Source organism: Phodopus roborovskii, unplaced genomic scaffold (genome assembly GCF_943737965.1).
Source record: "Phodopus roborovskii unplaced genomic scaffold, PHOROB, whole genome shotgun sequence".
Classification (NCBI taxonomy): Eukaryota; Metazoa; Chordata; class Mammalia; order Rodentia; family Cricetidae; genus Phodopus; species Phodopus roborovskii.
In genome coordinates, this window is record NW_026126597.1 from 1,536,244 (window position 1) to 1,552,864 (window position 16,621).

The 16,621-nt window shown below is 46.3% G+C and overlaps 1 protein-coding gene across 13 annotated transcripts in view; it reads left to right on the forward strand.

The window, feature by feature from the left end:
* Cacna1d (calcium voltage-gated channel subunit alpha1 D) overlaps positions 1 to 16,621 on the forward strand; it is a 296,027-nt gene that overhangs the window by 219,179 nt on the left and 60,227 nt on the right. For all 13 annotated transcript variants that reach the window (XM_051204741.1, XM_051204746.1, XM_051204750.1 and 10 more), the window contains 10 exons: positions 1,504 to 1,618; positions 2,131 to 2,200; positions 3,026 to 3,092; positions 3,679 to 3,823; positions 6,776 to 6,905; positions 10,019 to 10,078; positions 12,159 to 12,265; positions 13,936 to 14,023; positions 15,077 to 15,184; positions 15,267 to 15,319. In XM_051204741.1, the coding sequence (XP_051060698.1) occupies positions 1,504 to 1,618; positions 2,131 to 2,200; positions 3,026 to 3,092; positions 3,679 to 3,823; positions 6,776 to 6,905; positions 10,019 to 10,078; positions 12,159 to 12,265; positions 13,936 to 14,023; positions 15,077 to 15,184; positions 15,267 to 15,319 (943 nt within the window). The remainder of the gene's footprint in view (positions 1 to 1,503; positions 1,619 to 2,130; positions 2,201 to 3,025; positions 3,093 to 3,678; positions 3,824 to 6,775; positions 6,906 to 10,018; positions 10,079 to 12,158; positions 12,266 to 13,935; positions 14,024 to 15,076; positions 15,185 to 15,266; positions 15,320 to 16,621) is intronic.

Sequence of the window (16,621 nt, forward strand, 5' to 3'; positions counted from 1 at the left end):
GGACAGGGCGTAGTGGCCCTCGAGGACTATAGCCACACTGTGTGTTTCCTGCCACTCCTCTCTAACTCCACATTGAAGCTCTTTGTGGCATATGCCACCACAAGAGGTTCTTAAAGAGGTGCTTATGTTGTCTGTCTCCATTGTATCTTGCTTCCTTCAATATCCCCAGGGCCCACCAGGGGGCCCCTGCCCAAGGTGCTCTGTAGATCTTTCTGAATTAATTCACAGAAGACCCCTTCTAAAGAAGTCTGGGCCATGTCTCTGAATGCAGGTGACATAGCCATCCAGATTTGCACTCTACTTCCCACAAGTTTAGTGTCATTGCAAGGCCAGGGAAGGGATTATTTCCTCATGGGGTCCATTGAGAGACATGCTTGATACAGCCATTCCCAGGGCTGACCCCTATCTAAGCCACCATTCCAAAGCCTGTCTGAGGAGTTTCTTGCTTCCTATGCTATCTCCCAGCCCAGGACAGATGCTTTTTCCAGGTTTTGATGTAACTCGCCCAGGTTTCTGTCCTTTTGGAAGTCTTGAATAGAACTGGACATAACATTCCCTCACAACAATTTTTCCACTAGGCACTTGTTAGCTTTCACTGATATATGTGTTCAGCAGCAGCACCTGGAATTCTCTAATATACAGGGCACGTGGGGCCACAGTCTACCTACCACTCCTGTGTCTCCCATGCTCCTGCTGTAGGCTGAGCATCAGGACTAGGGGAATGGCCATCCAGCACAAGACCATCTCATGGATGACCCTCATCCCCCTGGGCGTCTTCTCACAGTGTTCATTAAAGCTAGTGAATAAGGAAGTAACTGCATCTTATAACTTGAGGCTCTCATTAAGATAGCGTTTTTTTTTTTTTTTTCTAAAAATTCTAGAAAACATTAAGGCAGTTTTGTAATTTAAAAATGTAAAAGCTTATTCACCTGATATGTTAGCATTTACAAAAGTATGTTCAGCCCTAAGTCTGGCTACAATGGGGACCCTTAGAACACAGCCTAGCCTCCCCTGGCAGGAGATCTAGCTTGCCACCCATAGCCGGTATCTGCAAAGTGAAGGATAAAGGAGCTAGCTACAGACTCTGGAGCCCATACTAGAGAAAAAAGCCTCCTGCTATTTTATGTGATGAGATCATCATTTCAATCACATGTGGCCTTTAAAGGAATCCCTTGAATGTGTATGTGGTAATGTGTGCTTTCAAAGAAAACAAAACACAACGTGCTTCATGACTGTACAGCACCATCTAAGCGAGGAGGCAGCAAAATGTGTGTTTCCATGGATCTGTGTTGAAATTCAAGAGATCCTACATAGGTTTCTATGCTTTTCACTTGTTTTTAAAAGAGGGATTTTACCAAGTTCTCCAGCTGTACCAACTGAGTATCACACTGGGGTCAGTCACATACTCCCAGACACCATGAGCAGAGGAGTGTGGCATTGCCATTATCAACTATATGTAGTTGCATTTAAAAACATGTTGTACCCTTAAGATTTTCAAATTAGATATCCTACTGAATGTCTTCTTGGCCATTGCTGTAGACAATTTGGCTGATGCTGAAAGTTTGAACACTGCTCAGAAAGAGGAAGCTGAAGAAAAAGAGAGGAAAAAAATTGCCAGGTAATACTGTTTTCACTGAGGCATCTTCCCAGAGGTGCTAGGAGTGTCCAGCCATGCTTCCCAAGAGGTGCTAGAGGTTCAGGCATACTCTCAAGAGCTGGAGCCCCTATTGCTGCTTTGCAGTGGGTATGGGTGACCATGTGGTACCAACTAAGGAGAAGGGACTCTGGGGAAGAAGCCAGGCACTTGGTTCTTATCCTCAGAGCAAAGAAAGGAAGTCATACATCCCTGTACTTAAAGAATCACTGCAGTTAATTCTCGTGTCATAAATTAAATGATGCATTCAATGCTAGTTAGCTCTTGGCTAAGAATTTTAATAAGATGAACTGTGTGGTGGCCCCATTGCACTAGAAGAGCAGGAAGCCCCGAGTTTGTGTTGTCCTGTAGTCTTGCCATCAGTGTTTCTGATTGAATTCTGGTCCTCCATCCAGCACTGTTGATTCAGATTCCTGGTTAGATCTTCAATACACAGCAATATGGTCATTTGGTTTCTTGTGTTCCTTCATCTGTAGAAAAGAAAGCCTAGAAAATAAGAAGAACAACAAACCAGAAGTCAACCAGGTAGCCAACAGTGACAACAAGGTAATTTTTCCAAAATAACTTTTCTGTGTTTCAAAGTGAATTTCTTGGTGCCTCTGTCACATGATATTTTGATGTGAAAAACAGAGCCTGCCATATAGGCACTGGGGATTCTGATTGAGTTAGAGAGGGACCTGATAAGCCAATATTTTACCATAGAATATGGATATTTGAGGAACTTGACCACTTTTGTTTTGAGTTGCAACTAGTGATCAGACATAACCCATGGTTACAATTATGTTAGTGTCTTTTTAGTGGTTGTTAAAATCTGGGCGTTTAGTTGATGACTTCCAGAGATGACCTTAGAGCCCAGGTGATCTAGGAGGCTTCAAGGCTACATTACCAGGCTTCATCACACTCACTTATGACAGCTCTGGATATTTCTGTGATATGTTTGTTCATTGAATTGCTAAATACTGAGTGACAGTTGTTGTGAAACAGTAGACTACTTCCATGGAGTTCACAGTCTAATTGAGAGACAGGAATCTAAATGTGATTATCACATAGTGTATGTGCCTTCACTGGGATGGCAAAAGGACAGAACCACGGACAGTGACCACTGACTGTGACCTAGGTGGTGGTCCATACCTGCTCTTGAGCCTTTTGGCTGAAGCAAAATCTTCATCTATTATTTGTGTGTGTGTGTGTGTGTGTGTGTGTGTGTGTGTGTGTGTGCACATGCGCGCTCATGCGCGCGCTCACACACACACACACACACACACACACACACACTTGCATAAGAGCCCTCATACTGCTGAATGGCAAGGAGACCCTCTGGCTTTGGCCCTCTGAAGTATATTAAGTCAGCATTCCCTCTCTTCATCCTAGGTTACAATTGATGATTATCAGGAAGAGACCGAAGATAAGGACCCTTACCCACCTTGTGATGTACCAGGTATGTGGGCAAAGAGGCCCACAAGTTTAGAGATACAGGGGCGGGCAGGCAGTGGTCATCACGCTGGGTTGCTGAGACCTCCAAGGCCATAGGTGTCCCATTGTCTTAGACAGCAGTTAGCTCTGCTTTTCCCCAAAGTCACAGGCAGCACAGATGGACTTAAATCCTAGGTTGCAGAAGAGGAAGGTGGACAAATAGGCACAGCTTTTGCTAGACAAATGGTTGTGGGGTGTTGAAGCCTGAAGGCAAGCATGCCTGTGACTGGAAATCCACATTTTTCTGACTAAAACTGAGCAAGCTGGTGGTAGGGAGGCAGCCAGTGTTGGGAAGGTGGCAGTGAGACTCACCCGTGTCTCTGGCCATATCAATGTCACCTTCCCATGTCTCATAGTGAAATGAAGCAGGCATGGGTGGAGGTCTCACCCCATGCACATGGCAGTGTATACGCTAAAGGGAACAGAAGGCTTTGGTTGGTGGAAGCAGCAGATGTTGTTAAAGTTTAAGCCACATTTTAATGTGAAGTTGAGGACAATAATTCATACCCGTATATGATCTTTCACACCTATAAAAACTGTTCCATTTAAAGTAGGTGAAGAGGAAGAGGAGGAGGAAGAGGAGCCTGAGGTTCCCGCTGGCCCCCGTCCTCGCAGAATCTCAGAGTTGAACATGAAGGAGAAAATTGCACCCATCCCCGAAGGAAGTGCTTTCTTCATCCTTAGCAAGACCAACCCGTAAATACTCTCTTCCTAGTCCCAGTGCTGCTGTTTCTCTACAGGGACTCTGAGGACAGTGTGGGCAGAGGGAAGGGAAGTGGCCCATGGCCCCCTTCTGACCCCGAGTGTCCCTGGACCTCTCATCCCCTCTTCTCTCCCTTGCCCTTGCCATGCATTTAGCCCCGAGGAAGTGTCCTGTTCCCTTGGGGGTGCCACAGAGTCCTGGGAGGAGCCTGCACTAGAATCCCTACCCCCACCCCCACTGCATGGGAACAGCAATGGAACAGAGTGTCGCTCAGTAAGACATTATGGTGGAGTCCATGGCTTTCTTGGTGAATACACGGGCCACCTCTAGGACCCTTTCTTAACAAGTGGATCTCGTCTTAAGATGCTTTATGGAATGAGAATTTTTTTAAGCAGGTTCTACACAGTATCTTCATTTCCAGGTCCCGTTTAGGTGATTTTCCCCCTGTTGAGTTTTATGGGATTGCTCATGATGCTTTATAGGCTGCAAGCATTTGATTCAGCACTATGAAACTGCCTGAAATAGCATTTCTCATATTAAAATGATAAGGTGCTCACCAGGAACATGGTGATGACTCACAGAAGAAGTCTATTTACTAGATGGTTTCTAGTTTAAATTGCCTGGGATTAAGTGGGCTGCCAGGGGGATAGGTAGCTCCTGGAAGGGTTTCTAGAAGAATTGCAGAAGTAGTTCCTGGCTGTCAGAGAGGGACACTGTGTAATTCATAGGCCATGCAGAGACTCAGGTGGGAAGCAAGGCAGGCTGGACTCCTTAAACATGACAGTTTTGTGACCTTCTACAAGATTAATTTGTTGGTATTGTGTGTGAATGTCGGGAGCCACATGTACCACCGTGTACACAGAAGTTGGAATGGAACTCAGGCCCACCTTGATGATCTTTATATAGCTCCTAACTGGACGTCCTTTGAAAACAACAGAAAAGACTATGGCACAGTTAGTGAGGCCTGTAGTTAGTTCAGTGTGTGTGTGTGTGAGTGTGTGTGTGAGAGTATGTGTGTGAGTGTGTGTGCGTGCGTGTGTGTGTGTGTATGTGAGTGTGTGTGTGTGTGTGTGTGTGTGGAATGGGTCCATTTTCCCAGAAGCCAAGAGCACCCCCTCCCTCACTGTCTTGGAAGGTCCTCCCCAGCCCCTGTTACTGCAGTTGGTGTGCAAGCCTTCCAGGAAGTGCACAATGCTGAGTAGCACAAGATTGGAAACTTAGTATGGTCACCATCACACCAAGGTGTCTCTTAGTTTTGAAAATTAAAAGTTATTTTTCCTAAGAGAAAAAATAACTTGTTAAATGTGAATATTGATGGTAGGGTGTTTGACCCAGCCCCCATGGCACCTCAGGGGAACAGAAGAGATTTTTGATGGCCCAAGAGTCCCCATGAAAGACTTGGATGTGGATTGAGAGACCCAGTTGGCTTCTCAGGGTTGCAGGATTCAGTGAGAAACCCATCACAAAGGGCAATTCGATCCTTATACGTAAACAAACAATATGGCAACTTTTGCTCCACCTTATAAGGAGTACTTGTGGATCAACTATTGAATTAAAAATAAGACATTTATGGGCCAGGAGATGGCTCATTGGGTAAAAGTGCTTGCCACTAAGCCTGACAACCTGAGTTTGATCCTTTCGTATTCATATGTAAGGAGAGAACTGACTCTCAAAAGTTGCCTTTCAAACTCTACATGCACACTGTGGCATCTGTGCGCGCTCGCGCGCACACACACACACATACACACACACACACATACACACACACACACACACACACACACACACACACGAGAGGAGAGGAGGGGGAGGTAGGAAAAGAGAGAATATACAGAAGTAGTAAAGTATTCTAAAAATAGGACATTTACAACAAAACTCCCAGACAGCAGGAGACATCTCCTGCATTCCCTTGTTGCAGGCCATGTTTGTAAACCAGTTCCTTTGTGGACAAAGAGGGGAACGTGTCTGAGTCTTAGTGTTAAACTAAAATCTTGGGGCAAGTTAAATTTGACAGAGTGATTCACAAATGGAGCAGCCTCAAAGAGCAGGAGCCAGTCCTTGAGCTGCGGCTGTGAGGTGGAGATGTCATCCTGGACAGCCCCTGGTGAAGGAGAGGTGGCTTGGCTGGCCACAGCCCTCCTGGCCTTGCTTCAGTGAGGTCTGATCACTTGGCAGCCCGTGATTGGCTGAGGCTTGGTTGTGTTACAAGAGTATCTTCCTATGTTAGGCCTCCAGTTAGTTTGTAACTAAGTTGGGTTGTAGTTTGTTATGTAGTTTACTCAAGGGACTTAATCTGGCCTGGTTTTCTTTCATAAATTAGGCTTTTTTTTTTTTTTTTTTTTTTTTTTTGGTTTTTTCAAAACAGGGGTTTTTCTGTGTAGCTTTGGAACCTATCCTGGAACTTGCTCTGTACACCAGGCTGTCCTGGAACTCACAGAGATCCACCTGCCTCTGCCTCCCAAGCGCTTGGAGTAAAGGCTTGTACCCACATCTGGCCAGTTTTGTCATATTTTTAATTACTTGTTTTTATGTGTATGATTTTTTTTTTTGTTTGCATATATGTCTATGTGCTACATGTGTGCAGTGCCCACAGGGGCCAGAAGAGGGCATTGGATCCCCTGAGACTGTGTAGGTGCTGGGAACTGAACCTAGGTCCTCTGGGAGAACATCCAGTGCTCTTAACCACTGTCACTGGGGGGACAGTAACCCCATGCGTAAGGATTGGATGAAATGGTCTCTGTGGAACCCCAGCACAAACTGTGCACACCACCAGCTGGCTGTAGGCTTTGTGGGGCAAATTGTAGGCCTCACCAATCTTCCTGGGTAGAGAACAAGAGCACGCTAGCCTTTGGCCAGCCTCCTCCTGATTTCTCCCCCAAGAAGTCCCACAATGGGGAGGCCCCAGCAGGCTCCGGCTGGTATCCATGCAGTGCTCTTCTCAACAGGATCCGCGTGGGCTGCCACAAGCTCATTAACCACCACATCTTCACCAACCTCATCCTGGTCTTCATCATGCTGAGCAGCGCTGCCCTTGCAGCCGAGGATCCCATCCGCAGCCACTCATTCCGGAACACTGTAAGCCTCTGAGAGAGGAGGTGTGGGTGGGACTGCCCTGGGGGTCAGCCCTGCCTGTTTACATCCTGGGCCATCCTGGACAGAGGGCCCAAGCATGGGTGGCTGGGGCTAGAGCTTCACAGTGTGAAGGATTTGCGCTCTGCACAAAGCTGATGGAAGCCTCTGTGGTACTGCCAGTGACTTCAGGGACCGCATTTGTCACTCCTTTCTTGTGTTGGGGGTCCCTTTCCCCACGAGAGGCACAGTGACGGCTCCTTAGAGGTGTAGGTCTAAGGGGAGAAGGTGAACTTGAGCCCCAGCATACCTTAGGTCCAGGACCTCAGCCCTCAGGTTAATGAACAGAGTTCCTTCTATGTGGAATTTACATGAGGCTGCTCAACTACTCCGTTGATAAGAAACACCTGTTAGGGAAGATGTCTGGCTGAGCTGAAACGGGCAACAGGTGGTGGTTAAATTTTCAATTATTTAACCAGTGCCTTAGTTTATGAATGGTGCCACTGATGCATCTGTGTCAAAAGATACTCATTTCTAATTGCTTCAAGATCTCTTTCTTAGCAGTTCATGTAACTCAACCCTGAGGAAACTCCAAAGACATTCAGACAGCCACCTAGGCACTGCTCAGGAGAGACAGTGGGAGCTCAAGGCTGTCAGGTGTGCCTGTTTCTTTCTGCACATCAGAAGAGATTTTAGGGTTAAGCCATGTCAGGCGATCACTGCCCCCAGCTTTGTCTTGATAATCACACCCTCATACCACAGCTCCCCATTTCCAGTTCCTGGTAAATCTACAGGTAGATGAAAGGGCACTGTCAGGAAATAATGAAAAGGACTTTCCCCAGTGGCTCAGGTGAAGTCAAGATGAAGGCACTGAGCCTGCTTTAGTCTACCCTCGGAGACACGGCTATCTTCATTTAGTCATTCCAGTGGAGTGAGCATCCACGGCCATTGAGCTCCATCATGAAAATGAAGCATGAGGCGGAAAATGTGTTGGAGACATCATGTTGTCTCAGGTCAGGTGCCCGTCCAGGCTAAGTGTCCACAAGGAGCAGATATCTGTTTCTTCTCATCACAGCCTCTTTCCCATGCATGTGTTACCTTGTTTTTCCTGTCTTTTTAGACAGATGTTCCTGTGTGTGTTGCTGTTACAATGCTGCAGTGTTTCATTTGAACAGTAGCTTAGTTTTTAATGAAAAGGGAAGTAGAAGTTTATCGTGGAATAAATAAGGATTGGGGGAAAAAAGATAGACTGATAGATGTTTATTTAGGGAAAGATCACTTAAAACAGAGACAGATGACTGCCAGCAAGTTCCTATCCCAAGGATGCTTCCAGATGCTATCTGTCTCTGATCAGGAAGCAAGAGAGAGCCTCTGGGGTCACCAACCCCAGACCTAGTTCTCCTAGGTCAAATCTGCACCTGTCCCCTCCCCTAGTGGGCATGGTCAGTGTGACAGAATCTTTGTGAAGAAAGTACTTAAGTCTAAGAACTTGGATTGCTCCCTGGGCACCACCTCAGGGTGGCTTCCAGGTACTTTCAGTGTCTGGGGAGGGAATGGGGGGAACTAGAAAATACATAGTTACACAGAACTGCCCTAGCAATGCCTAGGAACCCAGAAATGGGAAGTATGGGAAAGGGTTACCTCTGACAAGAGCTACCATGGACTTGCACACTTCTGTGGAGGAGAGTCAATGTGTGCTCTACTGGTGGCTGCAACTCTTAATTGAAAGGAGTAGGCCTGAATGGTCGCTCCAGTCCTTCCAACACTGGTATCTTCAGTTCTTAAAGCCATAGATTACTGGCAAGATAGCTCAACAGGTAAAGGCACGAGCCACCATAGCTGAGCACCTGAGTTCAGTTCCTGGGATTCATAGTGGAAAGAGAGAACGGTAGCTAAATGTTGACCTCTGACCTCTGTACATATACTGTGGCATATGCATGTGGCACAGGCAATGTATGTATGTATTATGTATACACACACACACACACACATATGTAAGAAAGTAGGTAGGTAAATAGATATGGACGGGCAGAAGGATGGGTATAGACAGACACATGCAATAAAGCCACAGCATACCATTTCCATGAGATCAGCACCTAAGACAGGCTTGTGTACTGGTAGTCTTGGCTGCAATCTTTCTGATTGAGACTCATTAGATTGGCAACACACTATGAGTAACCTTGTTGGAGTGGCCAGACTTCACCTGCCCTGCCTCTGAGTCTTCATGGCTCTGAGAGAAATCAAGAACCTTGTATCAGAAGCTCACAAGGCTCTTAGAGGTAATAGTCGGTATTCAGGGGTGGTAGTAAAGTAGCTTATACTAAAAATTGAGATTCTAGGTCAGTATAGTCTTTCTTGCATGGGCCCAGAAAGGCAAGGATCAGGCTAAGGAGAAAGTGGAGAAGAGTGTGGCAGGAGAAAGACACTAAATACAAACTGTGCCTTACAAACTGAGCTATCCTGGCATATGCTGGTGAGGTAGGCAGATCATGTGATGATTATATTGTCCTGCGTCCACAGAAACACACGAAACTTTCTGACTCGATTTGATGCTATTAGCATCTTTTTTATTTATGTTTTACATATTTAGAATATTAACCTTTATGGTGCTGGGAATAGATCCCAGGTCTCATGCTCAGTTGGCAAGAACCTCTACCGCTAGGTTCCTCCCTCAGTCCCACCGCTTATATTTCTTCACCAATTCAAAGCACAGCTAGAGGGTAGCATATTTCATTCAGCTAAGTTCAAGACTGCAAAATGTGCATGATCCTACTTATGGGGGCTACAAGCACTAGTAGTTCACCCAGAGGGAAGGTTATTAACACAGGACTTTCAAAAAGCAGCTCTGTGGGCCAGGATAGGAGCATGAGAAGCCAGTAGGCCGGAACAGGTAAAGGAAGCGAGGTTCCCCATCCCATCATTGTTTGGAGTCATGAAGAGGAGCCTTGCATGGGTGAGGTGGGCCCTTCCTGTACCTCAGCCCTCCAGTGGGAGCAGCAGGATTGCGCTGCCTGGGAGAAGGGTCTCTGGCCACAAGTTGGGGTTCTGCCTGTGGGCAGGGATCTTGCCATAACTTGTCGGGGTGCATTGTTCTGATTGCCACACGTTGTGCCTTGCAGATACTGGGTTACTTTGACTATGCTTTCACAGCCATCTTCACAGTGGAGATCCTGTTAAAGGTAACGTGTGTTCCTTGACCCCCCTGCTGATGCAGCCGCAGCAGTAATGGTGGCATCCTTTGCTTCCCTTCCAGGTGCTAGGCTATGCAGACTATGTCTTCACTGGTACTTTTGCATTTGAGATCATTTTGAAGGTAACGGGTGGGCCGGCCAGTGGCGTGACTCAGGCCCGCTCCTGTGGGAGGCCACAGGAGAGAGTGAAGTGCTTTCAACTTTTTTTCCTTCTGTGATCAAGCTAAACTGTTTTTTTAACTACGGGATTTTTTTTTTTTTTTTCCTGTGATCACTCCATTGTGTTTTTGTTGTTTTTCTTTAACCTTTGTGTGCCCGTAGGAGCTACTTTGGCTTCACATTCTAGTTGGAATTGTATTTTGTTCTTAAAAAGGAAAAAATCCTCTGAAATGTGTTGACTATTACATACAACACTCTGTGCGAACTTTCTTTTCCCCTCCTGACACCAGAGTAAAAGGAAAAGCATTTGTGCGATGACAGGAACTGCTCTGTCCTTGCTCCTGGGACTCCGCTGTCATTTCTGTATCCTTGAATAGTAGCATACTATTTGCTTGCAACAGGTCTTGCAAGATAAGTTGGATCTACTTGTGTGGCAATGTCCTGTATCTGTTTTAATGGGATGGGCTTACATCTGCACAAACCAAAGGTGTCCCTGAATGTACTGCCCGTGCAGGACCCGACAGGTGACATCATTGTGTGTGCTGTGTCCCGCTGCAAGCACCCCTGGGGGAAGGGTGCTCCTAGATGCCCAGAGGTCTGGAGACCCTTTAGAGAGCCAACAGCCTCCAGGAGTTGGGCTTTATGATTCAGTGGTTACAGCCAACTCCTCATGGGGAGAAGCTGAGAAATGAAGAATTTTAATCATGAAAGTTTTAAAGTATTTTGAAATTTATATGTGTTCATCCTTTTAAAAAAAAATGTGCTTTATGTGGGGCTACTAGGGACTTGAGCTCCTCACAAAAATTTTCTATTGATGAAACTTCAATTAATGTGGACAGGGAGTAGCCCCTTTCTGTCATTGATAAATGGTAATGAGTTCAAAACCACCCACCTCCAAATATATTCAACTGTGTTTCAAGTCTTACAAAAATTTGTGTTTTCTTGCCTGAATGTAAGCCAGCAGATTCTGTTTTAGCCCTCTGCACATCACAGTGGGCTTATGGCCCTGTGGTAAGGTCTGTGGCAGGAAAGTGCAGGGTCCAAACCCTAGGTTCAAGCAGAAGTAAGGAGCCTTACTCCACGAGGTCTATTAGCCTGGTTACTTGGGTTTCACTTTACCATCTGCCTTCCAGATTTGTTAAATGAGAGTACTTTCTTGTGGGCTTTGGGGCCAATCAAATCCTGGGATATTTAAAATTATATTTTTCCCATCTGGAGAACTTGCCCATTGAACTCTTTCCGTGGCCTGCAGGAACCTCTCTAGAGTACCCACTGTATGTGTTCCTGCTGTACACACTGTTTAATGTGAGAACAAGCCTGGCTGAGTTTAACATCACCCAAAAGCCTCCTTGCTACACCTGATATTTTTGAGTAACAACTTGGGAGAGATGGGAATTGGAAGATTGTTAAAACTGGGGCAACCAAGTTAAGGGGGGGAAGGGTCTTAGCAGTGCAGGAGCCAGGTGCCGCCTCCAGCCTCCACTGAGAGGGTCTAATGAAGACAGTGTGTGTCCTGTGATCTTAAAGAGGCCAGGCTAGCACAGGTGAAGCCCAGTGAGGCTGTGATGGTGCAGTCACATGCAGTGTCCCCTGAGGCAGGCTCTTCTGACTTCCCAGAGCCCTCTGCTTATCTGAATTCTGTCATTGGAATAGACTCTAGACTGATGTCTTAAAAGCTTGCCTGCAATCGGCTATCCCTTCCCATTTTTGTAACTTACTCTCAAGTAGGTTACACAGTCACTTGGCCCTGTTGCTTTGCATTTGTCTTCCTTATGGGCAGTCATTAATGAAGTTGTCAGACTTCTGTCAAGATTTTGTGAGGAGCCCAGGTTTTTTGGTTTGTTTGTTTGGGTTTGGACCCTGGAGGGGTAGTGGTGGGGGAGTAAATGACACACGATTCTGTTCACAGATGACAACTTTTGGAGCTTTCTTGCATAAAGGGGCTTTCTGCAGGAACTACTTCAATTTGCTGGACATGCTGGTTGTTGGAGTGTCCCTGGTGTCCTTTGGGATTCAGTAAGTATTCACATGTCACTAGGGGAATTATACATGGATGGGGAACTTGAACCTAATTCATTCAAACTGGGTGCCATCTGATGATTACAGCTGGGACAGCTTAAATTGTCCCATGCCAGGAAGTGCTGGGACCCTTCGGGCTTTCCAGTTTCTGTCTTTTTGTTTGTTTGTTTGTTTTTCTTGTACCTACTGCTAGGTTGAGTTTATTTTCTCTTTGAAACTGGCTTTCAACAGCTTATGAAAGACATCTTGAGTAGGAGAGAGCAAACCAGGTTCTTCTCAGACCTGGTCTAGGACTCTGGGTGGCCGTTTTCTTCTACTGCAGGGAGAGCTTGGCCTTGTGGATCTGCCATGACCCCTTCCACTTCCTTTGCTCACAGGGTGCACAGCTATGACCTCTGAGGGCATTTAAGAGTTGCTGGTGAGGCTGAGCATCTCCTTTTTGCCCTGTGCACCACCTGGGGGCAGTCAACCCTGGCTGTGTCTTCTGTGACCTCATGTCACTCTGCTGGCCTGTGAGCTTCTCTGCTCTGGAGAAACACAGTGAAACCACTGAGCTAGACTACTGTGAAAAGAAAGACAGTGTATTTGAGCATCAAATGTCTAAGCTGTCTCTTTGGTGGGGTGGTGTAGGTGGGGGCAGAGAACAGTAGCTCGAATTAGCATGGGGGCTTTGGTCTGTGCAGGCTGTTTGGGTTAATCAGGAACTAGATGCCCTTTGCCTGAGGGTAGTTGACCATAGGGGCAGATCAGTGAAGAAATAGGAACCCTGCTTCGGAAGAATGCTAAGTTTAGGTTTTTGTTTGCTGGATGGCAATCCTCCTGCTATTCAGGGTCCAGCCTGGGTGGAGCCCAGGCTGAGTGAAGACAATGTCAGCAGCACTGCCATTTGGGGGAGTGGGTGCTGCTTTGGATCTAACAAGAATTGCCTTTCTTGTTATCATTTCCAGCTGCAGCCTGGGGAAGGAAGTTCTTAGTTTATTTCCCAGTAGAACCTTTGATCTTGTCTCTTCACAGATCTCATCAACTCCCAAGCTGTCCCTGCTCTTTCCAGCATTCCCTCTTGCACACTTCCTAAGGCTTCTTACACGCTTCCTGTCAAGCCTATGTTGCTGACATACCAGACTGATTAACCCACACAGTCTGCAACAGATCAAAGCTCTCACCTAAACTCTTTGGCTATTCTGGTCTACTACCTGGTCCCATAAAACAGACAGCAGCTTTTCCTACCACCTAAGCAACCTCCCTGAGAGGCCTTCTCAGCTGCCTACGCCGTGCCCCACCTTCCCTTCCTTGGAGGAGCATACTGCCTTTACCCTCACCCCACCCCCTGTACATGCTGCTTAGGGAGGTACTGCCCTTCTCTCCCACCAGACTTCACTTCTCCAAGGCCAGCAAAGCCCTAGCATGTGCCCAGACTTAACATTGAAACCTAAATGTCAGGAAACTAGTGTTTACATCAAAATAATGAGCCTCTGTAATGGCAAGCTGTGTGCCTGAATAGAGCCCCTGCCAGGGCCCCTGAAGTCCCCAAGCAAGGCCAGCTCAACTGCACATGGTTATATAGTGTCATTAAAGAGAGGGTCACATGACGTGACTGATCTCAAGGCTCCTATCCAGCCATACCCCAGGCCGCTTGCTTTCTTACTGTCCCCACTGTCCTCCCACAGATCCAGCGCCATCTCTGTGGTGAAGATTCTCAGGGTCCTGAGGGTCTTAAGGCCCCTCAGAGCAATCAACAGAGCAAAAGGACTCAAGGTACTGGGCCTCTCTTGAGTAGGCTGGCTTGGGCTGGGGATGGCGGAAGTGACTAATTGTCCTATCTGGAGAAGAGCTGAGGCTCTAAGTGGGACCTTCCCACCATTAAAGCCGCCTCTGCCTAGCACTGTCATTCTAAAGATGAGAAATGGCTCAGTAGTAAGAGCTCTTGCTACATAGACCTTAGGACCTGAGTTCTAATCTCTAGATCTGCTTTAAAAGATTTGCATGTTCTCATACTCTTGAACCCCAGTGTTGCAGTGAGGTAGCTGAGACAAACAAGGGCTTCTGAGTTCAGAGAGAGACTCCCACTTCAAGAATATGAAGTAGAGGCTGATACAGCAGGACACAATGTCGTTTTCTCCTCTTCTCACATGAACAGGCGTGCACATGGGGGCATGTCTCCACATAGCATGTGTTGCTACACATATACACATAGCAAAACAACTTTTGTTAATTGGAGATATTGGTCATTACCATTACAATAATTATTTGTCATTCTTTACCAATAGTATTTCTTTGTGTTTATTTTAAGTTGTAAATCATTCTCATATGGACTCTACAGCAGGTTAAAGGGTTGACATCTCTGAAAGGTCTTTCTGGGATAGGGGTCTTACGTGCCTATGTGCCAAGTGATGTTTCTTGCAATTAAACCAACTTATTTGGAGGAAGCCCAAGAAAATGTGGCACTTAACAAGTGTTCTTGGACCAGGGTATGGTTCAGTGGGTTAAGGCACTAAGTCTGATGACTGGAGTTCATTCCTGGGACCCATGTGCAAGGAGAGAACCAGCTCCTGCATGTTGGCCTCTGGCTTCTATATACATATGTGCATACACACATACAATAAACAAATGTGACAAGAGTTTAATAAAAAATAAAAGTGCATGCCATATTGACCACAATAAAAATGCACTGGGTAGCAGGAAAACAGAGCGTGAAGTTAGAACAGTTCATGCACCCAAGCACAGAAGCCCTGGCCTCGTGTTAACTCATGACTGAGACAAGGAAGAAGAATAGCAAGCAGCCTTCCACCCTCTCTGATCTCTCCCCAGCACGTTGTCCAGTGTGTCTTTGTGGCCATCCGAACCATCGGCAATATCATGATCGTCACCACTCTGCTCCAGTTCATGTTTGCATGCATTGGGGTCCAGTTGTTCAAGGTAGGGGTACCGTCTTGCCCAGGGCTGGAGCTGGCTTCTATAAGAAGAGCCAGATCTGACTCTCCATCTACTTTGTATCTAGGGCAAGTTCTATCGATGCACAGATGAAGCCAAAAGTAACCCTGAAGAATGCAGGTGGGTATCCCAAGAGCAGGCTGGAGGATTTGGAAGAAGAAATAGCAGACCTCAAGGATTCGCTCATGTTAGCATTACCCAATCAGTGGGTAAGCGGGGAGTAAGAGGCCTGCTTACCTACTCAGCTCATGCCTGGAAGGATGGTGATTGGTCTTTTGTTGCTTGTTGATATTTTCAAATCCAGGCAACAAAACTTGTAATAAAGTGAAAGTACAGTTCAGTGCAGTCATGTAGAGCCAGCACCTCTCTCAAGGTGTGAAACATTTTTTATCATCCCAAAAGAATGAGTAGGAGGCTGTAGCTGTTTAGTATAGGACTTACAAACTGGAGGGAAGGAGCCCTGAAATGACAGTAACCCCCCTGCCGTCCATGTGGACTTTGAATGGAATTCTCCCAAGAGAGACTTAAGCTCAGTCCCCAGTGTTCAGGAGTGGGCTGCCCTCTTCTAGACTACTTGGCAGACTCCTCTGCCCCCTTTTTCTTGATGCCCACATTTTGGACATGTTTTTGTTCACAGCAGCCAGCAGCAGAAAAACAGCAAGAAATGTTAGCATTTTATAATCCAAGATATTCAGTAGATATGGAACTTCACAGTCCATGCATATATTGCCAAGAGCTTAAGGCTACAGAAAATCTGTGTCCCTGACCCTTAGAGTCAGAGCTGGCTGGGGTCTAGCTGCCTGCCCTGTATGCATTTGTTTGGGTTTCCTTCAGTAAATGATGTGGCCGTGGGGCATCAGATACAATGTACCTATGACTACATACAGCTCCAGAGATGCTACTGGCTTGGGATGAGGAGTGCAGAGTGCCATCCCCCCAAGCTGATTAGTGCAGTCTAGCTGCCTGTTGCTGTGAAATGGCAGTAATAGGCTTTATCTCAAGGATTCCTTCCACAGCTACAGTTGTGTAAGAAATGCCATGTGGCAGCAATTAGAGAATTCTTTTGGAAAGAAATCCGAGAATATCGTTGGTATGAAAAGGAAGAGATTTGGGGTTGGAAAGATGGGTCAGAAGTTAAGGGCACTGGCTGTTCTTCAGAGGTTCAGAGTTCATTTTCCAAAAGCCACATGGCAGCTTGAAACCATCTATAGTGGGATCTACTTGCATGCGGGTATACATATAGACAGAACACTGTATGCATAATTTAAAAAAAGAAAGGAAGAGATTTGTTGAAACTAGAATGTGGATAAGCATATCCCTTGGCTTGCTTCTCAGAGTCTATGGAATTCTGTGGCCAAAGTAGTGATTCTTCTGTATGTATGTCTAGCCTCTCTTACATGAGAAACATTGACTGCTATTCAA